At 51.1% G+C, this 22,860-nt stretch overlaps 1 protein-coding gene across 2 annotated transcripts in view; it reads left to right on the top strand.

Moving 5' to 3' along the window:
* The first annotated feature begins 8,273 nt into the window (after nucleotides 1-8,273).
* The window catches only part of NCAPG2 (non-SMC condensin II complex subunit G2), a 60,865-nt gene continuing 46,278 nt past the window's right edge, over nucleotides 8,274-22,860 (top strand). For both annotated transcript variants that reach the window (XM_047763343.1, XM_047763344.1), the window contains exons 1-6: nucleotides 8,274-8,354; nucleotides 9,826-9,945; nucleotides 15,087-15,275; nucleotides 16,200-16,314; nucleotides 17,954-18,108; nucleotides 19,890-20,024. In XM_047763343.1, the coding sequence (XP_047619299.1) occupies nucleotides 9,868-9,945; nucleotides 15,087-15,275; nucleotides 16,200-16,314; nucleotides 17,954-18,108; nucleotides 19,890-20,024 (672 nt within the window). In that variant the 5' untranslated portion in view covers nucleotides 8,274-8,354; nucleotides 9,826-9,867. The remainder of the gene's footprint in view (nucleotides 8,355-9,825; nucleotides 9,946-15,086; nucleotides 15,276-16,199; nucleotides 16,315-17,953; nucleotides 18,109-19,889; nucleotides 20,025-22,860) is intronic.

Consider the following 22,860-nt stretch of genomic DNA (forward strand, 5'->3'; position numbering starts at 1 on the left):
TGGGAGACGGGTCCAAAGCATTTCAAGAAACTAATCCATTGTTAGCGGACCGAGTCACCTAACAACAGACTACACAAGTAGCAGCTAACAAAGAGTACAGCTTTTAGAGAATCCAAGAAAGTTAAGCAAAAAGTAACCCAAATTGGGGGGGGGGGTACTCTCACAGCATTGCCACACTTTGTTATTTCAAACGTTCGGTTTCCAGCAACAGCAGGAACCTGAGACACAGAATCAGGACAGTGTTGGGCTCACCCCGGAAGAAAGCAGTCAGAGAAAGTGCCCTCAGGAAGCCTGGATACCAGCAGGCCAAGGCCTTAAATCAGCTTCTACTTAAATAAGTGTGTTCAAAGAAATAAAGCTGTGTCCAGAGAAGTCCCGGAAAGTCCGAGAGTGGTTCTCAGCAAAATGGAAAAATAGCGGGAACAAGAGAAACTATCAGAAAGATGAAATTGGGATTCTGGGGTTTAAGGGACAGTACGTGAAATGTAAATTTCACCAAAGCTTAGCCAGAGATTTGAGCTGATAGAAGCAGCAGCGCGGGAGCCTGTGTGCTCGAGGGTGTGTGTGCACGTTGTACACGCAGGAGGGCACACGTGTGTGTGTGTTGCGTGTGCACGTGAGTGAGCACACATAGGCCTTGTACCACGTGTATGGGTGTGTGCACGTGTGTGAATGTCTGCGTTGGGGTGTGTGTCCGGCCTTCGAGACAGGCTTCTCAAGCCCCGGGCCTCCGCCTGGATGTCCCTGAAAGCAAAGCCTGAGGCGGGGCTCCTGCGTGTGGGTCCGCTGGGAATGTGGGCCTGTGAGGTGAGACTTCCTCCTTTTGTTCTGTTCTCTGAAACAGTTTGCCTAAGATAATGATCAGCCCTTTCTTAAAGATCCGGTGAAAGTTGCCTATAAAAATTTCTGAGCCTGATGCCTTTTAAGTAGGGAGACTTGGATAACCCCTTCATTTTAACATTTGTATTAGTTTTCAGTTCCTTATCATCACTTCTGAAGATGATCTCAGGCTTTCCAATGTATTGGAAAACTTTTTCTTAACGAATTTAATTTCTATTCTCTTTGTCGTTGCATCTCCTTATAGTTTCATAACATTTTTTGTGTAACCTACTTTTTTCGTGATTAGACTAAAAATCCATTTGTCTTAACTTTTTTTTTTTTTTTTGTCTTTTTGCCATTTCTTGGGCTGCTCCAGCGGCACATGGAGGTTCCCAGGCTAGGGGTTGAATCGGAGCTGTAGCCACTGGCCTACGCCAGAGCCACAGCCACGCGGGATCCGAGCCGCGTCTGCAACCTACACCACAGCTCACGGCAACGCCGGATCCTTAACCCACCTCATGGTCCCCTCGTCGGATGCGTGAACCACTGCGCCACAATGGGAACTCCTGTACATCCTTTTTTTAAAACAAGTAAAATGATTTAAGGCTGTACGTCTTACCCTACATTCAGCTTCACCTCCCAAGTTCTGTTAAGTACACGGTTTCATTTAAATCTAGATGTGTTCTCATTTCCATTGAGATTTATTCTTTTTTTTTTTTTTTGTCTTTTTAGGGACGTACCCAAGGCAGATGGAGGTTCCCAGGCGAGGGGTCTCATCGGAGCTGTAGCCGCCTACACCACAACCACAGCAACGCGGGATCCGAGCCTCGTCTGCAACCTACACCACAGCTCATGGCAACGCCTGCTCCTTAACCCCCTGAGCGAGGCTAGGGATCGAAACCGCAACCTCATGGTTCCTAGTCAGATTTGTTTCCACTGCACCATGATGGGAGCTCCGAGATTTATTCTTTATTCCCTGCATTACACAGAACATTTTTAAGTTTCAAAGCGTATCTCCCCTCCTTTCTGTTGTTGGTTGCGCATTTAACTGCACTGAGGTCACAGAAGGTGGTCTACAGGGTGTGGATTCTTGGGGTGGGGAGGTGGAGGGGTTGAGCTCCTCTGCCCCTCCCCGCTCTGCCCTTCAGGCCCCTGGCCCAGAGCGGGTCTTAGAGAACATTCTGAAACCCCGCTCCTTGGCGATAGGTGAGATTCTGAGACTGCAGCTCCTGGCCGCGTGCAAGGGGACTTGGTCTGGCGGCAGCTGGCGGGAGCTGTGTCTCCGTCCACGGCATCTGTGCCAGAGGCACCAGGTTGTGACCCTCTCCGCTTCTCTTCCTGGACAGGTGGGTCGGTCTGGCCCTTGGCTGCAGGCAGAGAGCCCCGACCAGGTCTCCAGCCTCGTGGGGCATGCCCAGCCCACTTGCCCCAGGAGCCAGACTCTGGCTGCCCCTCCCTGTTGGTGCCCTGCACAGCTGGGGCCCCTCTCTGCATTCCGGTTCCATGTATGCTCCATAGGCACAGCGATGCCTTTTCGGGTTCTGTTTGTGGTCTATCTTTCATAGCTATTAGGAGCAGGTGAAGGGGGCAGAAGGTGCTCTCCCTGCTCGTCATAACCCCAAGTCCTATGTGTGTGGTCCTTGTGCAGCAAGGGAACCACCTTGCAGTCTGGGGATGCAGGTGACTCACGCCCCCTCCCCCAGGAGCCTTGGTCCCAGCAGGTGATGCTGCAGCCACTGCGATACCTCCATCCCTCTGCCTCGTGGCTTTTAGAGGTTTGAGGATGAGCCCTTTCACGCCTTTCTGCCTCAGTTAGACCCAGAGGAGCCGCTGTTATTACACTCACTTCCCAGGTGAGGAGCCAAGCTCTCAGGGGAAAGGAGTTGCCCGAGACCTCTTGGCGAACTGAAGAGCCAGGCGGGTCCCACCAGCATGTTTTATAGGCATCCCAGGATAACAGATGTGTCTAATAAGGAACCTTCTTCTAAACTAGAGGTACAGCCAAATCTAAATACAGCAAAATACAGTAAAATCATTCTCATGAGGAGTTCCCATCGTGGCTCAGTGGTTAACGAATCCGACTAGGAACCATGAGGTTGCGCGTTCGATCCCTGGCCTTGCTCTGTGGGTGAAGGATCCGGCATTGCTGTGAGCTGTGGTGTACGTCGCAAACCCGGCTCAGATCCCGCGTTGCTGTGGCTGTGGTGTAGGCCGGTGGTTACAACTCCAATTCGACCCCTAGCCTGGGAACCTCCATATGCCGCATGGGTGCGGCCCTAGAAAAGGCAAAAAGACACACACAAAAAAGTCATTCTCATGAGATTTAGTGGGTTGATGGCCCATTACTCTAGTTATTATTTTCCTGAACTTCTCACTATCACAAAAATATTTAGACCCTCCCTTGAATTTAATTATTTAGCAACAGCTGATAATGATAGTTTCTCTACTCTTCCATAAATGTACTTTTAGGACAATCGTCATTAGAAATGAGATAAACAGTATATGATATAAAATGATTTAACAAGATAAGTGGCTTTTTTTTTTTCCCCCTCTCTCTCTTTTTTGACCACACCCACAGCATATGGAAGTTCCTGGGCCAGGGATCGAATCTGAGCTGGAGCCCATGCCTATAGCTGTGGCAACACCAGATTCTTAACCCACTGTGCCAGGCCGGAGGTTGAACCGGTGCCTGCAAAGAGACAAGCAGGATCATTAAACCCCTGTGCCACGTGGGAACCCCTAGATGACAGTCGTTCATTTGCACCTACTGTATGCAGCTCAAGACTAACCTCTGAGCTGCATACAGTAGGTGCTCCTGACTTGCAAGAGGCCAGCCTCACTTTGATGTGTCAGAACTGCACAGAGGGCCCTGATCCTGACCAAGGGCCTGAGGGCTGTGTAGCCAGTGGAAACTGCTGGCAGAGAGAGCCAAGTGTGGGTGACACATGTAGGGGCTCCCTCAGGGACAGCAGTGCTCAGGGGCCCCTTTGTCACCTCCCGGGAACTGGCTAGCCCTTTTTGTCCGCTGCCCAGGGAGAGAAGCAGACACAAAAGGCCACGTCGTGTGTGAGTCACACGAAATGTCCAGAACAAGCAAACGCACGGCGGTGCTGGGGCCAGCTCGCATTCCTGCTTTCCCAACAGCCTCCCCTGGGCTCCTGGGGGCGAGTGGGCTCCCCTGAGGGACCTGTCCCCACCTCCAGAGAGCCTGGTCGGATCGTCAGGTGTTACGGACGCCCGGGTGATCTTGGTGTTGCCGAGCCTGGCTCCCTGCTGCCTGCAGACACTGCCCCGGATGTTCCCACCCTGGCCCTCCCTTCCCACTCCTGTTAACTAGGATCTGAATCCCCAGCTCGGCACCTCTGTATTGATACTCATGCTGGCGAAATCCGTTTATAACAGCTCTGTTGAGCTAGAATTCACGCATTATAAAATATACCCTTTTAAAGGAAAATGCGGGTGTCCCCATTGTACAGTGGAAACAAATCCGACTAGTATCCATGAGGATGCGGGTTCAATCCCTGGTCTTGCTCATTAGGTCAGGGATCCAGTGTTGCTGTGGCTGTGGTGTAGGCTGGCAGCTGTAGCTCTGATTCAACCCCTAGCCTGAGAACTTCCATGTGCCGCAGATGCGGCCCTAAAAGGCAAAAGTAAAGTAAAATGCAGTGGCTTTTAGTATTTTCACATGGCTGTGCAGCCACCTCTACTCTGATTTTAGGTCATTTTCATCACCCCCCCAAAAAAAAACCCTGCACCCATCAGCCGTCACTCCATCTGTCCCCTGGCTGCCCCTTACCTACTTTTGTCTGTGGACCTGCCTGTTCTGGACGTTTCATATGAAGGGAATCGCATGCCATGTGGCCTTCTGTGTTGGCTTCTCTCACTGGGCGTCGTGTCTGCAAGCTCATCCACCATGGTGCCTGTATCAGAGCTTTGTTCCTTTCTAAGGCTGAAGAATATTCCGCAGTGTGGATGGACCCATCTTGTTGGTCCCTTTGTCTGTTGGTGGATGCTGGGTTGTGTTCAGTTTGGGTCCTGCTGGCACACTTTGAGAGGCCAGCGACCATGTCCTGTGTTGGACGTCTACTCAGAAGGATGCTGACAGGCCACGCTTGGTTACTGTAGGCTCAGCATCACGGACTCCATGCTTGTCCCACTCGAGTTTCCTCTGTTTTTTTTAGGGCCGCACCCACGGCATATGGAGATTCCCAGGCCAGGGGTCGAATCGGAGCTACAGCTGCCGGCCTACGCCAGAGCCACAGCAACGCCAGATCCGAGCCCTGTCTGCGACCTACCCCACAGCTCACGCCAATGCTGGATCCTTAACCCACTGAGCAAGGCCAGGGATCGAACCCGCAACCTCAGGGTTCCTAGTTGGATTCGTTTCTGCTGTGCCACAACGGGAACTCCTCTCATCTTTTCTAAGATCAGCATCTAGCTGCTCATTAGGATCGCCCGGGGAGCCTCATACTCTTAAAACACACAAAGCCTGTTGTGCGCCCCGGTGTTCTGACTGAGTCCGTCTGCACAACGCATAGGGATCATGCTTCTGTAGGCAGCTCAGGAAACTGACATGCCGCGTGGCTGGGCACGCTTTGCCCGGGGCCACCTGCCTGGGTCTCTGAGTTACACACCTGAGAGACCCCCACCCCAGCTCTGCAGTGGGCTCCCCGGAGGAGCTGCCCCTCTGCCAGGAGACAGGAGGAAGACCCAGGCGATAGCTCTCCTTTCCCCTTCGTCTTCCCGAGGGGCCTTTAAGGACCGTCGGGAATGGTCTTATGTCTCCGTTCAGCTCGAAGTGGGGGCGCCTGCAGGGGGCGCCCTCCTCACACCTCCCAATCTCCCCAGGATTTCCTTTGGTGAGGCCTTTTCCCCAGGGACGGAGAAGGGTGGTAAGGGCCTCAAGCTTCCGATTACTTCTGCTTTTTCCTTCACTGTTGTTTGAATACATCCACATTTCCCAAGTGCAAGCTTTTGCTGAAAGAGACAGTACCACAGAAAACTGCAAAAGAAGGACCTGTGCCCGCCCTGCCTCCCGCTTAGAGTCCCGCCCCCCAAAAGCCTATGCTTTTATGTTGTTGAAATGACTATTTTGATCTGATGGGTGTAACAAGGCACCTGGTTAAATTCACTTCACCTGCTTGTGTTTCTTTTTTGAATCGGGGTTCCTGGGGCCCACTGCAGCCTCTGTGGCTCAGGTCCTTTACCCACCGACAGTGCTCTCCTAGACGGCAGCAACCACCCTCCCTGCCCAAGAACTCCAGTTAGGCTGGGTCAGGCAGGGAGACAACCCACTCTGGACACTTCCAGTGGGAGGGAAGCAGCCTCGGGGGCCCTTTCCTCACAGGGGCTGCTGGGCGGGAGGGATAGGGTTTGCTGACAAGGGGCTGAGGATTCAGGGTTCAGGGGAGGGATTTCGGGTGTTGGGGTGGGTGGGAAGGGCTAGAGCAGGGTCTCGTGGGTGGGCGGGGGGAGCTGGGGGGAGCTGGGAGGCTGGGTGTGGGCTTTGGGCACTGACCAGCTTGAACAGTGCAAGGAGGCACAGGAGCCATAGGCCGTCACCCCAGATGGCCTCTCCAGCAGAGCCCAAAGCCTTAGGACCCCCAAGGAGTCTTCTTGCGGGTCCTGACCCCAGCTGGACCAGGTGTGTGTGCATGTTGCGGGGGTCGGGGTCCATAGGGGGGTCTTTGTTTCTTGACCCTGGCGGTCCCAGCTGCTCCGCTGGCCACTGTCTTAGAGATGCATTCTTTATTCCTCAGTAGTTTATAAACGCCCAGACTTCCCCAACAAAGTTCATTCTGAGTTGGCTGATTGGCTTAACATTAAAGCCTGGATTTACTGATTGGATTGGTTAGAAGTTGCCGTAAACTGGGTAAGTTAAATCCGAAGAATTCCAAGATGTGGGGAGAACATATAAAGCAAGCAATAAAGGCTTTTATTTTAAAAAAATTGTATTGACAAACCTGTCTTTAAAAGTAACTGATATAGGAGTTCCCGTCGTGGCACAGTGGTTAACGAATCCGACTAGGAACCATGAGGTTGCGGGTTCGGTCCCTGCCCTCGCTCAGTGGGTTAACGATCCGGCGTTGCCGTGAGCTGTGGTGAAGGTTGCAGACGCAGCTCGGATCCCGAGTTGCTGTGGCTCTGGCGTAGGCCGGCGGCTACAGCTCCGATTGGACCCCTAGGCTGGGAACCTCCATATGCCGCGGGAGCGGCCCAAGAAATGGCAAAAAGACAAAAAAAAAAAAGTAACTGATATAATTAATACTAATTCAGTGTATCTGGATAAAGTTTTTTGGAAACTGAGAAAGAAAATGATTTCAAGTGACTGGAATCAAATTGTTTTTGAAAATAAGTGGTTTCCAAATCTTTGCTTTTAGCAAAAATTGAAGGAAAACCCGATCAAGTTATTAGCTGATACAAGTTAGATAGAAAGAAATTGGTGATAGATCAATATACAGTTTTTGGCTTTTAACAAAAATTTGTGGAGTTCCCGTGGCTCATCGGAAACTATTCCGACTAGTATCAATGAGGATGCAGTTTGATCCTTGGCCCGGTTTAGTGGGTTAAGGATCCAGCGTTGCTGTGAGCTGTGGTGTAGGTCACAGGCCTGGCTCAGATCCCATGTTGCTGTGGCTGTGGCATAGGCTGGCAGCTGTAGCTCCAGTTTGACCCCTAGCTCAGTGACTTCCACATACAGCAGGTGCAACCCTAAAAAGCAAAAAAAAAAAAAAAAAAATACGTTCAAAGAATTGGTTACATTACTACTAATTTTTTTTAATTTGTCTCCTTTTTTATGAGCAAGTTATTTTTCAGTATTTACATCTATAAACAAAAAATCAAAATAGAATATTCTTAGAGACATAAATTGAAAAAATAGTCCTAACCATACCATTAAGAGGCCTGTCTCAATGAAATTTTAGTTTACTATTTAATAGGTACTTATCAAAACATATAATCAATGTACATAGCTTTGATCTATTTGTATCCTTAATAAATGAAGCTTGTAAACCTAGAGCATTTGGTCACAAGATTAAATATATATATATATAGCTACAGACATGGTCCATAGAAGCTGCATAGCAAAAATAGATTCTACTTTAGGACGGAGTGTGGGAAACGTGGAATGGACATACGGGTTTAAGACCTGGTATCCAACTGCTAAGTAGCCATCCTTCACTGGGTATATATATATATATGTCACAGTTTTATTTTGAGTCAGTCTTTATGTCAGCAGTTGCGTCCACTTCTCGCATTTAAACCAATAACGAGACGCATGTTGACGTCGGACAAAAAAATACCAGGATCCGAACGCCAGTGGAAGAGGCGGGGTCCAGGCGTCCGGTAGGGGCGCGTCGGCCTTGGGGGCGGGGTCACGGCGGCGCGCCCGCCCCCCCCGAGGGCCCCTCCCAGCGTGACCAGCTCTCGCGAGATCGGCGCGTAGTGACGCGCGGGCGGGCGGGGCGCGTCGAGGGCGCCGGCGGGCGGGTTTGAATCTGGTCCGAGCGCGGGAAACGGCGGGTCCTGGGGATGAGGTGAGCGCCGCGGAGCTGGCCCACGAAGGGCTGGGGGCAGGGGGCCGGGAAACGGCGGGGTCGGGCGATTTGGGGCCCCAGCACCACAGTGTCCGCATGGGCCGCGATCGAACTCCCGTCCGGCTGGCGGCTCTGAGGCGCCCGAGAGAGTCCCACGCGCGGCCCCTTTCCCTCCCGGACTGAGTTCAGAGGACCCCCAGCCTGGACCGGGGGCTGACTGCGGACAGAGACCCCCCCCCCCAACCCGAGCCCTGGACTGGGGATGACTTCAGACAGGACCCCCTGAGCCCTGGGCCTGAGACGGACTCGGGACAGGATCCCAGTCACCCCGGCCCCAGACAGGGACAGACTTCAGACAGGACCTCCTGAGCCTTGGGACTGGGACCTCAGACAGTACCCCTCAGCTCTGGACCTGGGGCTCACCCCAGACAGGACCCCCTGAGCCCTGGACCTGGGACGGACTCCAGACGGGACCCCCCTGAGCCCTGGACCTGGGACTGACCCCTGGACAGGACCCCCTGAGCCCTGGACCTGGGACCAACTCCAGACGGGACCCCCTGAGCCCTGGACCTGGGACTGACCCCCAGACAGGACCCCCCTGAGCCTTGGGCCTGGGATGGACTCCGGACAGGACCCCCTTAGACCGGGACTGACCTCAGACAGGACCTCCTGAACCCGGGGCTGACCCGGGTCAGGACCTCCTGAGCCCTGGACCTGAGACGGACCCCTGACAGTGCCAGTAATTTTCCGTATTGTTCTACTTATAACTGCAGGCTTTCACTTATTTTTAAAGTAAGTGTCCTGTTATGTATGTTCCTTCTTTTTGCTCTTACTTCGTCTTCGGGGTGATGTCTCTCAAATTGGGGACTGCTAACACTAGGTACTGTAAGTGGAAAAGGATTTGTCAGGGGAACACAGGCAGGGGAGGAGGTTACACAAAGGCCCTGAGCTCTGGTCCCACAGGGTCGGGGGCTGTGCTCTGGCTGGCGCAACTAACAAGCTCCCAGGTGACCCCAGGGCCACACCCTGCAGAACAGGGCAGCTGTGACACGGATTTTGTTGTTGGAGGAATTGTGCTTTAAGAAGTGAGGATCTCCAGGATAGAGCAGCTGGGCCTCACTGCGCCCTTTGTTGAGCTGACTCAGACTTGCAAGGAGCATCTTGAGAAGGTGCTAAAAGGGGAGAGAAGGAGAGCCTCCCAGAGCTGTTTGGGTTTCTCTTTCCTTGGATGGTAACTTCCGTAACAATTGATGATAATAACATAATGTCATGTTGATACTATTCTTAGTGAAGAAAATAAGGAAGTTACCTTTTTAGATATTATAACTTATGTCGGAATATTGTTGGAATGTTGTTAGCAAGAGTCTACCGTAGACGGCACAGGGGTTTTCTTGCAGTTTCCTACAAATTACATCTTGGAGGAAAAGGTATTTGCAAACGTAAGCTTCAGTATGACTGTGTTTTCTACTAGGGCTACAGAATAAATGTCTCAGGAAAGACAGTGTGGCCTGCCATGGAAAAACGGGAGACGTTTGTACAAGCAGTGTCGAAGGAGCTGATTGGAGAATTTTTGCAGTTCATTCAACTTAATGTAAGTGTTATGTTTGGCTTCATTGTGATTTTTGACTGTTAATGTAAGACATTTTTCTAAAGTCACCATGTCCACAGGTGAAATACAGTTATCTCACTGAATCCTTGGGGACCAAGATTTTTTTGAAAAAATAAAACAGGACTGTACGCAAATTGACCTGCTGATGGGCAACTACTCAGAAATGGCGTTTCCTGCTTTTCTTTTTTAAGAGAGTTGTAAGGATGCTGGTGGGATGTAGCGTGCTTCTCATCTGTTTAAATATTTATTGACCTCTTGCTTCGTGTGTGTGGCATGGTGAGGCAGTCATCCTTTTTTTCCCCTCAGGTTATTTACAGTGTTGTGGTGGGTCCAGGTGTGTCAGTACAGCAGAATACGTGCTAAGCTGGGGCAGGGGTGTAGGGGTGACTCACATTCAGACGTGGGATGTTTCCCATCCCAGCGGAAAGGCTGTGGAACCTAACATCTAAAAGGTAAGCAGGAGGAGTTCCCGTTGTGGCGCAGTGGTTCACGAATCCGACTGGGAACCATGAGGTTGCGGGTTCGATCCCTGGCCTTGCTCAGTGGGTTAAGGATCCAGCATTGCCGTGAGCAGTGGTGTAGGTCGCAGATGGGGCTTGGATCCGGTGTTGCTGTGGCTGTTGTTTAGGCCGGTGGCTACAGCTCCGATTCGACCCCTAGCCTGGGAACCTCCATATGCCACGGGAGTGGCCCTAGAAAAGGCAAAGAGACAAAAAATAAAATAAAAAAATAAAAGGTAAGCAGAAGTCAGCCTGTCACAGAGGGACATGGAGGAGGACCGCTCTAGCCAACGGGGCGCCTCCAGAGACTGGAGAGGCACCTTGTACATGACGACATCCGGTGTAGAAATGCAAGCTGAGGACGAAGGCAAGAGGCGAGACCCGGGCTGAGACTTTATCCTGAGAAGAACAGGGGCTTTAAGCAGATTGACCCGTGTGCACAAGACCAAGAGGCGGGAGGGAAGGCGCGTGGGGCAAAAGAGGAACAAGGACGGAAAGATGAGATTTGCCTTTTGCAAACATTCGTTTGGCTGCACATGAAGAATTCATTGAAGAGAGCCACGCACGAGAAGGAGAGGCCGTGTTCTTCCCCATGGAGGTTGGGTCGGGTGGAGGGGTGGGAGGGCGGCCTGTGCCCGCGCTGCGTGGTGGTGTGATGGGTACCCGCCAGCCGGAGTCCTGGGTCTCTGACTTGAAGCGCCACTCGTGGAGATGAGGAAATGGGAAGAGGGCGAGGATGAGCTCAGTTCGGGACCCGCCGAGTGACCGCCAGGGTGGACGCGGGAGGGGAGCGTTTAGGGCTGGAGGCAGACACCCAGGGGTCATCAGCTCCGGTTGGAAGCTGAGGTCCTGGGAGTGGATGGGATCTCCCGCCGCCGCCGCCGCCGCCGCCGCCGCCACGTGCTGGGAAGAGGGGCCTCGGACAGAACAAGGGACCGCAGGGCTAACGCACGGACCCTGAGAGACTCAGGACTTTGGGCCGTTGCAGACTATGTTCTGTGGTGTAAACTAAAGCCACAAACTAGCTGATAGTGATGAGCTAAGTTAGTGTTGGTTTTTTGTCTTTTTGCCTTTTCTAGGGCCGCTCCTGCGGCATATGGAGGTTCCCAGGCTAGGGGTCCAATCCGAGCTGTAGCCTCTGCCCTTCGCCAGAGCCACATCCACGCAGGATCCGAGCCGTGTCTACGACCTACACCACAGCTCATGGCAACGCCAGATCCTTAACCCACCGAGCAAGGCCAGGGATCGAACCCGCAACCTCACGGTTCCTAGTCGGATTCGTGAACCACTGCGCCACGACGGGAACTCTAAGCTAAGTTCGTATTCATTGAAAGTCAAAAGGTAAAAGAGTAGCACCGTTGCGTGGAATTGTGGTGTGTGCCTTCCAGCCACCCTGTCCCCTGCTGGAGAGCTTGGGACTGTTGCTTGGCAGCACATGTCCTGTAGAAGGTTGAGTTAGTCCTTGTGTTAATGGGGCAGTGGCTTTAATTTATGAACCCTGAATAACTCAACTTACTACCTCAGTCACCATGTAACTTTGAATTAGACATGAAAGTGAGGACGTGTAAGATTGTGCATCACTTGGTTTCATCAAGGTGAGTGGTGCGTAGGGCAGAATAGTGGAATAATGGCGTTTTCACCTGGTCAACCTCCCAAGAACTAAAGAAAGACTTACTTTAAGTCGGGTTGAAATCTCTTAGGTGAACCTCCCCAAGGACAATCAGTTCTGCTTTAATGTGCATTCCTAAAAACCACTGCCTTCTGCACGATAGTCCATGAAAAGCAGAGGGATGGTGGGGAAAAGGGGGGTCAGGGCACAACCCTAAAGACTTCACCAGAGACACACTGGAAAAAAAGAGGAACCTAAGAAAAAAGCGGCAGTTTTACACACGTTCAATCACTGCGAAGCGCATAGATACCCTAGTGTACATATGACACTTTGCCATGAAAAAGATTCACGGTCTGCAGGTGGAAGTGGGCGCTGTGCTCCCAGGGGCAGCCTGCAAGACCCATGTGGGAGAAAGAGAACAGAGCAGGCTGCAGGGCGAGGGCAGGACACGGCCAGGGCAGGGCCGTGTCAAGAGGTGCTGGTGTGGCCTGGGAGGGACCCCAGGCGTGCCTGGCACGGCTCCCGGCACATGTGGGGTCTCAGGAGCCGGCAGGTGTGCTTTGTGCGAGCTGTTGCTCTGCGCAGGCTCCACCCAGCACGAACGGTTTTCTGAATTCACGTGGGTGTGAAGTCCCACATGAGCGAACCAGAAATGCACCTTTTGCGTTGCTGTGGCTGTGGTGGCGTAGGCCGGCGGCTGTGGCTCCTATTGGACCCCTAGCCTGGGAAGCTCCATGTGCCGCGGGAGCGGTCCAAGAAAAGGCGAAAAAGAAAAAGAAAGAAGGAAGGAAATGCCCCTTTTGGGGTTCCCACTGTGGTGCAGCGGATCAGTGACATCTTGGGAGCACTGGGATGCACTCGACCCCTGGCCCGGCACCGTGGGTTAAGGGTCTGGTGCCGCCGCAGCTGCAGCTTAAGTCACAACCGTGGCTCGGATCTGATCCCTGGCCCGGGGACTCCATATGCCCCAGGGCCACCCCCCCCCCCATTCACCTTTTGCTCAGGTTGCTCCCTAGCATGTTGATCGTGTTGAAACCAGTTCGCGTTTCAAAACAAGTGTTCCAGAACAGAGCTGACTGTGCTCGTTTATAATGGAGGATCCATGTGGGGAGTGGAGGGCTGGGGACCACGGGCAGGTCCTCCCAGGTGCCTTCTTCGTGCCAGGCTCTGCTCTGCTGGCACTCGGAAGCAAAGTGTCTGCCCAAGCAGTTTTTATCTGGCGGGAGAGGGTGAGGAACAAGACACAGGTAGGAGGTGCTCACACGGCCACAGCTGGGAGGCAGGCTGGCGGGAGGTTAGAGCAGAGGTCTGGATGGGCCGCGTGAGGATGGGGGAGAATTCTGGACAGAAGGGGCGGGAAAGACAAAGAGCCGCAGGCGGGCAGGCGCGCCCCTGGCCAGCTCGGGTGTGGGTGAGCTGAGAGAGGAGGCTGTAGGATTCGGATGGGGAAGTGGCCTTGGAGGACCCTGGGGGCCGCCCTCCCCTTGCCCAGGGAGCAGCCCTGCCAGGCCCTGCCCCTGCCCCTGCCCTGCAGCATTCCTAGGCTTCACATTTTCTTCTGTGTGGTTGGAGGGTCAGTTGCAGGTGGCACCTCAGTATCCCTCAGTATTTCCACATGTTTTCCTAGAACTTCCACACTTAGAATCACAATAAAACCCTCCGAGTAGGGAGCTGATGGGCACCTGCAGCACGTGATTTTGGGTTTTTTTTTTTGTCTTTTTGCCATTTCTTGGGCCGCTCCTGCAGCATGTGGAGGTTCCCAGGCTAGGGGTCTAATCAGAGCTGTAGCCACAGGCACAGCAATGCAGGATCCGAGCCGCGTCTGCAACCTACAGCACAGCTCATGGCAACGCCGGATCCTCAACCCACTAAGCGAGGCCAGGGATCGAACCCGCAACCTCACGGTTCCTAGTCGGATTCGTTAACCACTGTGTAACCACCGTGCCACGACAGGAACTCCCTTTGCAGCACGTGTTGGCACGTCTTTTTGCCCAGTCCGGTGTCATGCTCCGTGTTCTGCCCTCCTGACTTGCTGGTTTCTTGAGTCCAGAGTGTGTCTCAGCCATCCTTTTAGTGACAGAAAGTCTTGAGGGGTGCAGGCAGCTGCTCTGTGGCCTGTCCTCCCCTTGCCCTGGTTTGCTCACCTGCTGAAGTTGGTTTGTGCTTCCTGGAGGAGCTGCACACTTAGTGGTGGTAGGACCTCCTCGGCGGCTGTGCGCTGCCAGCCTGGCCTGTTGTTGGCGCGTTGGTTTGATGAGTTGCTCGGGCTGGGTGTCCCCCAGATGTCTCTGCTCCACTCTGAAGGCTGTGCAGGTGTCTGTGGGGAAACAAGTTAATGCTGGGTCAGTTCCCTGTTCCTTGATAAGTTTAACCCCCTGGCTTTAGCATCCATCGATGATGCTTTCCTGAGTCAGTTATTACTATGATGACCACAGAATTGTGATTTTCCAGCGCCATGTCTCTTCCGTATTTACTCACCGCTATTCTGTAGCACGCCAATGCCATTCATTAGTCACCGGTTGTTATTTCTTTATTGTCAATACGGCCTCATTGACTCGTGTTTTATTCAAAGGGTTATAATCCCTTACTGTCGCTGTTTGGAGCTCAGACGGTACCAGGTTAGATCCAGGGACAAAAGTCAGGGCCCAAGTCATGTCAGAGACCAGAAAGTTAGCATGTCGTCCTTGGGTGGCTGCATTGTTACTGCCACTACTGTCATTGGTACTTTCGTTCTAGGACACTTTCGTAACCTAATTATAGGTCTGGATGTGGTGCACATCTGACTAAGGGAGGATTTTGTGCTGGGCGGTAAAGTTTAGTATATCACCTGAAATGCTACTTCCTGTCTGATAATCCCTGTACTTTTCTGTCCTTTTAGGAATAGATTTGGAAAACTATAGCCAAACTCTTGGACTTGTAACTAAGTGCATGAACTTTTCTTTTGATGCCATTATAAAAAGGGTAGAACTTGAGTTTTTGTATTTGAAATGTAACAGCTGCTGTTTATTTTGCAGAAAGATGCTTCTGACCCTTTCAATCTAAATGAATTGCTAGATGAATTATCAAGGAAACAGAAAGAAGAGTTATGGCAAAGGCTCAAGAATCTGTTAACAGACGTGTTGTTGGAGAGCCCGGTGGACAGGTGGCAGCCAGTGGAAGCCCTCGGTGAAGACAGTATGCAAACAGAGCAGGGTTCAAAAATGGTATGCTGGTCTTTCAAAAATAAACTTCCCTTTTCTTTGTTAAAAAAAAAAAGTGTCTATTGTATAGAATTTAAGTTTAGGAGGTTTGTTTTTTTTTTTGGTCTTTTAGGGCTATACCCACAGCATATGTACTCCACATGCTCCAGGTTTGACCCCCAGGCTAGGGCTCATATCAGAGCTATAGCTGCTGGCCTACGCCACAGCCACAGCAACGCCAGATCCGAGCCACGTCTGCAACCTACACCACAGCTCACGGCAAGGCCGGATCCTTAACCCACTGACCGAGGCCAAGGATCAAAGTCGCATCCTCATGGCTGCTAGTCAGATGCGTTTCCACTGAGCCACAATGGGAACTCCCAAGTTAAGGAAGAATTTAAAGTATAGAAGTCAAGAATATCAGAAGTGTGTTTAATGTAGTTTTACCCTTTTCTGATCCTGTTATTATTCATTTATGTTTTATTTGTTCTTTTGTTTGTGTGTCTTTTTGTCTTTTTAGGGCTAAACTTGCGGCATATGGAGGTTCCCAGGCTAGGGGTCGAATCGGAGCTGCAGCCTCCAGCCTACACCACAGACACAGCAACGCGGGATCCGAGCCGAGTCTGCGAGCTACACCACAGCTCACGGCAATGCCAGATCCTTAACCCACTGAGTGAGGCCAGGGATCAAACCTGCAACCTCATGGTTCCTAGCCGGGTTTGTTTCTGCTGTGCCACGACCGGAACTCCTGATCCTGCTATTGTTAATTTAGTATTCAGTGTTGTTACTCTTTTCCGACTGCTGACTTGTGTTCACCTTTAACTCACTTCTAAAAATAAGTGTCAAGCGTGGCTTGATTTTTATAACTTTTGGTAACTTGTACATTTTAGAATTAAATTTTAAGTTGATTTTAATTTACATGTGCTTTGATGTTTTCTTTCTTTATAGGGGAAGAACATAGAAATAATTCATGCCATTACATCTGTGATTCTTGCTTCTGTATCTGTAATAAACGAAAACGAGAACTATGAAGCCTTACTGGAGTGTGCTGTCATATTGAATGGTAAGTCGCATCAGGAGTAATGTGGCGTGTGTGTAAGTGGTGTGGCTGAGTGACACTTGGTCAGAGAAGCCCCCGGCAGTGAAGAGGCAGACCTTGGCAATCAGGCTCTTGTCCTTCTCTGAAAAAGGTGAGCAAAGAGCATTCTTTAAGGGGAGGGGCTGTCCTAAATAATTCATTTAAGCCCCATATAAATATTGCAGATGGTGAAAATGTGCATCACTGCTGAGCAAGAACTGCTGTTGACAGTGTTGGAGGGATGTCTTACTCGACCTGCAGGACCAGTGTCAAGAGCTGATAAAGGGGCCGTGGTCTCTCAACTTCCTCAGCTGTTGACTGCCGGGCAGTTCAAGTTCACCACGCATTTGTGACATTGTATTTTTTTTTCTTTATTTTTTAAATTTTTTATTATTTATTTATTTATTTTTTGTCCTTTTGCCTTTTGAGGGCCGCTCCCACAGCATATGGAGGTTCCCAGGCTAGGGGGCGAATCGGAGCTGTAGCCACCGGCCTACACCAGAGCCACAGCAACGCAGGATCCGAGCCACATCTGCCACCTACACCACAGGTCACGGCAACGCCGGATCCTTAACCCACTGAGCAAGGCCAGGGATCGAACCCACAGCCTCACGGTTCCTATTCGGATTCGTGAACCCCTGTGCCACGACGGGAACCCCTGTATTTTTTTTTCTTTAAGTATGTTATGAACAGGACTTGAGGAATGACTGTTGACTTGTTGAGAATTTTACTGCACTAATATTTATGGTGCTTTTCAAATTTTAGCTAAACTGGCCAACTCCAGTTATTAATTTAGGAGGAACACTAGTCTAAATTAATGACAGGCTCGGATTATATAATGTTTGTGTAGAAATATAGATGGAAAAGATGGAAAAGTAATTTGTGTAGTGTTCCTTAGAAAAAAATCTCCTCACCGCCGCTGTGGCTCTGATTAGTTCCCCGTGGTGGACTCTCGTCATTCTCAGTGTCCCTTGGTTTGTGCGTCTGTTGAGGGTACGGTTTTGCTCAGAATTCTCGCGTGGAAATACCGTGTCTTCTTAAGAAGTTACCCTAATCCGTATGGAAGTAGCTCCCACGTGCTGGGGGATGTTGCCTCCAGCTGGTCTTCCCAGCCCCCAGGCAGATGCTCTAGAAAACGATGGGGTGACGTTGTGCCCCCAGCTCCCCCGTCGGTTGGGAAGTTTGCACAGGGGGACAGCCTTCGGGTCTCTGGAGGACAGTTGGGGGCCCATTGTCAGCCTGTTACCTTGGGTTCTCGGTGCATCCGACGCCTCCCAATGGAGGGTTGTGGGTAGCGGATTATGGGTCCCCGCGGCCTGTCCTGGCTCTGCTGTTGCGTGTGCCCTGGGCGTGCTGCCCGCACTTGGGTTTGGGGGGCCTCTGTGCCCGGCTCTCTCGTGAGGCGTCTGGGCAGCGAGTGCTCTCGAGTCTTCCAGGTCTCAAACCCTCGTTCCGTGGCGTCGCTCTAGGGGCACAACGGTTTGGATTAACACCCTCGGTGTCCCGGGAGAAATGTGCATGAACGCCTCGGGCGCGTTGACCATGAGTGAATCCTCGCTGCACAGCTGGATCTGGAAACGCTACGGTCCACGCCACTCACAGCCCAGCGTCTGCTCCGTTGTAGGTATTTTATACGCCTTACCCGAGTCTGAACGCGCGCTGCAGGGTTCCATCCAGGATCTGTGTGTGACGTGGTGGGAGAGAGGCCTGCCTGCCAAGGAAGACATGGGCAAGACGGCTTTCATCATGCTGCTGAGGAGGAGTCTCGAGACGAAAACGGTGGGTTCCCTCGCTAAAGCACTCACTGCGCTTGCTCGAAAAGCGCGGGTGTTCACACTGGGTGGGCCCGTGTGTGCTTGTGAGAGGCCCGGCCCCATGGCCTCCAGTCTTGGCTGCCCGGTGCTTGGAGCTGGGCAGTCGACGGGGCGGGCAGGGGTGGCCCGTGCTGTTGGCGCAGGCTGTGTCCCGTCTTCCTAGGTGTGTGGCCTTTGAGAGACTGACCCCGTGCCACCCCTCGGGATGAGAGTCGCTCAGGGAAGGACAGGCGGGGCAGGGTGGCGGGGAAGGTGGGCAGGATAGGGTCGTCGACGGTGGCCGGGCCAGCAGAGAGCACGTGCGAGGGCCGGCCATGACTCGGGCCATCTCTCGTCCTTTAGTCTTGGGCACACAAGTCAGACATCCAGAAAAAGAGCAGTTTCCTCCTGTCAAGACACCAGCAGATATTTGCGTTCCCCTTAGAGAATTGGGTAAATGAAGAAAAGGGAAAACCAGGAAGGTACAAATCGTCCGTGATTCACCACTCGAGGTGACCGCTGTGGCTCTCTAGGGACCTTGAGGGGTGTCTCTGTGCCTCCCCCACACAGCTCGACTTCCTTCTCACAGATTCTAGGACGTGAACTTTGCAGGTCCGTGGGTTTGCGCGTGGAGCTTTTGGCACCCGGTGCCAACAGCTTTCTACAAAGCTCACACCTGTTCCACCTCTTCCCGCCCATCTCATGGTGGCCGCCGAGGACAAGCAGTCCGCTTGGGGACAGAAAGGAACCTCTCTGGCTCTGTCCTCAGCAAGGGCTCTGACTCCCTGCTGGCCGGAGGAGTGATTGAAAAGCCCTCGTTTGGAGTTCCTGTCATGGCTCAGCGGTAAATGAACCTGACTAGTATCCATGAGGATGTGGGTTCAGTTCCTGACCTTGCTCAGTGGGTTAAGGATCCGGCATTGCCCTGAGCTGTGGCGTAGGTTGCAGACGTGGCTTTGATCCTGCATTGCTGTGCCTGTGGTGTAGACCTACCTTGGAACTTCCATTTGCAACAAGTGCAGCCCTAAAAAGTAAAAAAAAAAAAAGAAGAAAACACTTGTTTCTGTCAGAACTTATCCTCAAGCCATTGTTGGTTTGCCTTTTTAAAATCCGTTTTCCCTGCCACTGTTGTCTAGCTTTTATTTTATTTATTTTTTTGCTTTTTAGGGCCACACCTGCGGCGTATGGAGGTTCCTAGGCTAGAGGTCGAATCAGAGCTACGGCTGCGAGCCTACACCACAGCCACAGCAACGCAGGATCCGTAACCCGCCGAGCTGAGGCCAGGGATCAAACCTGCCACCTCATGGTTCCTGGTCAGATTTGTTTCTGCTTCGCCCCGATGGGAACTCCTGTTTAGCTTTGAATCGAGACTTGGATTTAATGTCTCCCTGCTGCTCTACACCTGTGCTGTTTAATACCGCGGACACCTGCTGCGCAGGGCCGCTTTTCAAGTTCTGGAAGTTAAAGATTTGTTTCTGGGCGACCCTGGGCCTGTGTTCATTGCTGCAGTGCCCGGCATGGTGGCAGACTCCTCCTGGTGGCTGTGCGGGGCTGCCTGGCAGCGCCACCAGCATCTCTGCCTGCCTTTGCCTCGGTTTAGGAGAATGTTTTTAAACGACTATTGCAAATTTTAAAATGTTTTCTCTTATTATTTCTTCCTTCTCGATGACTAATCTAGAGTTGTAATTAAATACTCTCGTAGTTAATTTGAAATGTGGCCTTCCCATTTATTTAAAAGCTCCATTTTTCTTTTCATGTCATTCCCAGGGTGCAGACGTATGTCGGCTTTGGCGTATCCATCAAGCTTTGTACTGTTTTGATTATGATTTGGAGGAAAGTAGAGAAATTAAAGACATGCTGCTTGAGTGCTTTATCAACATTAATTATATCAAGAAAGAAGAGGTAAATGCTTTTTCTTATTTGGTGTGTGTGAATTTCTTTCTTTCTCTTTCTTTCTTTTTCTTTTCTTTCTTTCTTCCTTCCTTCTCTTTCTTTCTTGCCTTCTTTCTTTCCTTCTTTCTTTCTTTCCTTCCTTCCTTCTTTCTTTCTCTCTTTCCTTCTTTCTTTCTCTCTTTCCTTCTTTCTTTCTCTTTCTTTCCTTCTTTCTTTTTCTTTCTTTCTTTCTTTTTTCTTTCTTTCTTCCTTCCTTCTCTTTCTTTCTTGCCTTCTTTCTTTCCTTCTTTCTTTCTTTCCTTCCTTCTTTCTTTCTCTCTTTCCTTCTTTCTTTCTCTCTTTCCTTCTTTCTTTTTCTTTCTTTCTTTCTTTCTTCTTTCTTTCTTTCTTTCTTTCTTTCTTTCTTTCTTTCTTTCTTTCATTTCTGGCCACACCTCTGCACCCCTAGCACATGGAAGTTCCCAGGCCAGGGATCGAATCCAAACTGCAGTCACAATTTGCACCACAGCCTGTGGTGCGCCGTAGCAGGAACTCCCATGAACTGCTTTTTAATGGAAGTTTTTCCTAAGTTCGAGTGTTTGCTGATGGCATTGTGCGCAATGTTTTAATGAAAGAGTGTAGCTATCAAGAGCTATTAGATTTATTGCGGTTCATTTTTTTTTTTTTTGGCTTTTTTAGGGCTGCACCCATAGCAATGGAAGTTCCCAAGCTAGGGGTCTAATCAGAGTTGTAGTTGCCGGCCTACACCACAGTCATGGCAACACAGGATCCTTATCCCACTGAGCGAGGCCAGATATCAAACCCGTGTCCTCATGGATACTAGTCAGGTTCATTAGCTCTGAGCCATAATGGGAACTCCTGTTGCAGTTCATTTTGACTGCATGGCAGCATTAAGCAAACCTTTTACAAGTCATTGTGTGTTTCATCATTAAACCAGACGGTGGCAGGTGGCTGTGTGACTCCTGGGGGAGCCATGATTACATTTCAAATTAAGAGGGATTAAAAGTAAGGTTGAGAAAGCACTTCCGCATGGATCAGATCTGACCCTGTGCCCCAGCTCCAGTTCAATTGGCATGTAACTCAAAACTGACGTCACACAGCATTCTTGGTTGCTTTTTCCTCTCAATCCAGTAAATCCCAAGAGAGACACTGTGCACTTGTGGTCACTCTTCCATGGCTGCCGAGCACATGAGATGTGGCCAGTTCTGTTGTGGCCTTAAGTGTCAAATACACACGACTTTAAAACTTCATATGGAAGAAGAATGCTACATACTTTTTACATCTTTATTAACATATAGCAGATTACATAAATATGTTATAAAATTAATCTTTTTTACTTGAATGAATGTGGCTACTGGAGAATTAAAAATTAAGAGTGGTTTGCCTGGTTCTTTTTTTTTTTTTTTGTCTTTTTGCCATTTCTTTGGGCCGCTCCCGCGGCATATGGAGGTTCCCGGGCTAGGGGTCGAATAGGAGCTGTAGTCACCGGCCTACGCCAGAGCTACAGCAACGCGGGATCCGAGATGAGTCTGCAACCTACACCACAGCTCACGGCAACGCCGGATCGTTAACCCACTGAGCAAGGCCAGGGACCGAACCCGCAACCTCGTGGTCCCTAGTCGGATTCGTTAACCACTGCGCCACGACGGCAACTCCTGCCTGGTTCTCTTGGACATGCTGCTCTGTTGTCTTAGGAGTTTTCTGTAGTCAATTTAGATGGATTATATTTCCATGCTGGAGATGCAGTGAGCATTGTTTTTGTTTTGTTTTGTTTTGTTTTTTGTCTTTTTGCCATTTCTTGGGCCACTCCTGCGGCATATGGAGGTTCCCAGGCAAGGGGTCTCATCAGAGCTGTAGCCACCGGCCTAAACAACAGCCACAGCAACGCGGGATCCAAGCCACGCCTGCCACCTACACCACAGCTCACAGCAATGCCGTATCCTTCACCCACTGAGCAAGGCCAAGGATCGAACCTGCAACCTCATGGTTCCCAGTCGGATTCGTGAACCACTGCGCCACGACAGGAACTCCTGAGCATTGTTTTTATTATAGAATCCAGCCTTGCGTCTGGTTGCTTGGGGCCTAGCAGACATGATTGGAGGCAGAAGGAGGCCGTCGTCATCCCTCCCTGAAGGAGATGGGGAACGACCTCACAGAGGAAGAGGGGCCCTGAAAGAAGAGTGTGCTCAGGGGTGGGGGGGAAGGGAAGCATTGACCCCACTCTGCCCACTTCCCATTATGGTCTCTGCCAGCAAGGAGAGGGCCGTATCTGATTACTGGCCCCTCTGGCCAGGACCTGCAGCTCTCAGGGGTCTGAAGTGCTGTGTTCGATCCCTGTTTGTCCACGTATCCAGATGCCTTTCAACCTGAGTATCTCCTTTCAGAAAACAGGAACCACTCAGGGCGTAGAACCTTTAGCGCCTGCCGGGCAGGAAGTGCTCTGCTGTGGCTGGTGTTGCTCTTTGGCTGGTGCTGCTCTTGCTCTTTGTGGGAAAGACCCTGGACGTGTGGCCTCTGCCCTGAGCATCCCGAGATTGGTGTGAAGTTTGGGGGAGCAGAGAAGTTAGGAGTGGATTCTGACAAATATGCTTTATTTGTATTGACTTATGTATAGCAGTTGAATTAGGCTTGTTTGACTTAGGCATATATGTGCAAGTATAGATAGATATACGTGTGTGTTCAAATTCTTTTTAAAATTGATGTGCTGTAGTTCCCGTCGTGGCTCAGTGGTTAACGAATCCGACTAGGAACGATGAGGTTGCGGGTTCAGTCCCTGGCCTTGCTCAGAGGGTTAAGGATCCAGCATTGCTGTGGCTGTGGTGTAGGCCCATGGCTACAACTCCGA

This window comes from Phacochoerus africanus, chromosome 16 (genome assembly GCF_016906955.1).
Source record: "Phacochoerus africanus isolate WHEZ1 chromosome 16, ROS_Pafr_v1, whole genome shotgun sequence".
Taxonomy (NCBI): domain Eukaryota; kingdom Metazoa; phylum Chordata; class Mammalia; order Artiodactyla; family Suidae; genus Phacochoerus; species Phacochoerus africanus.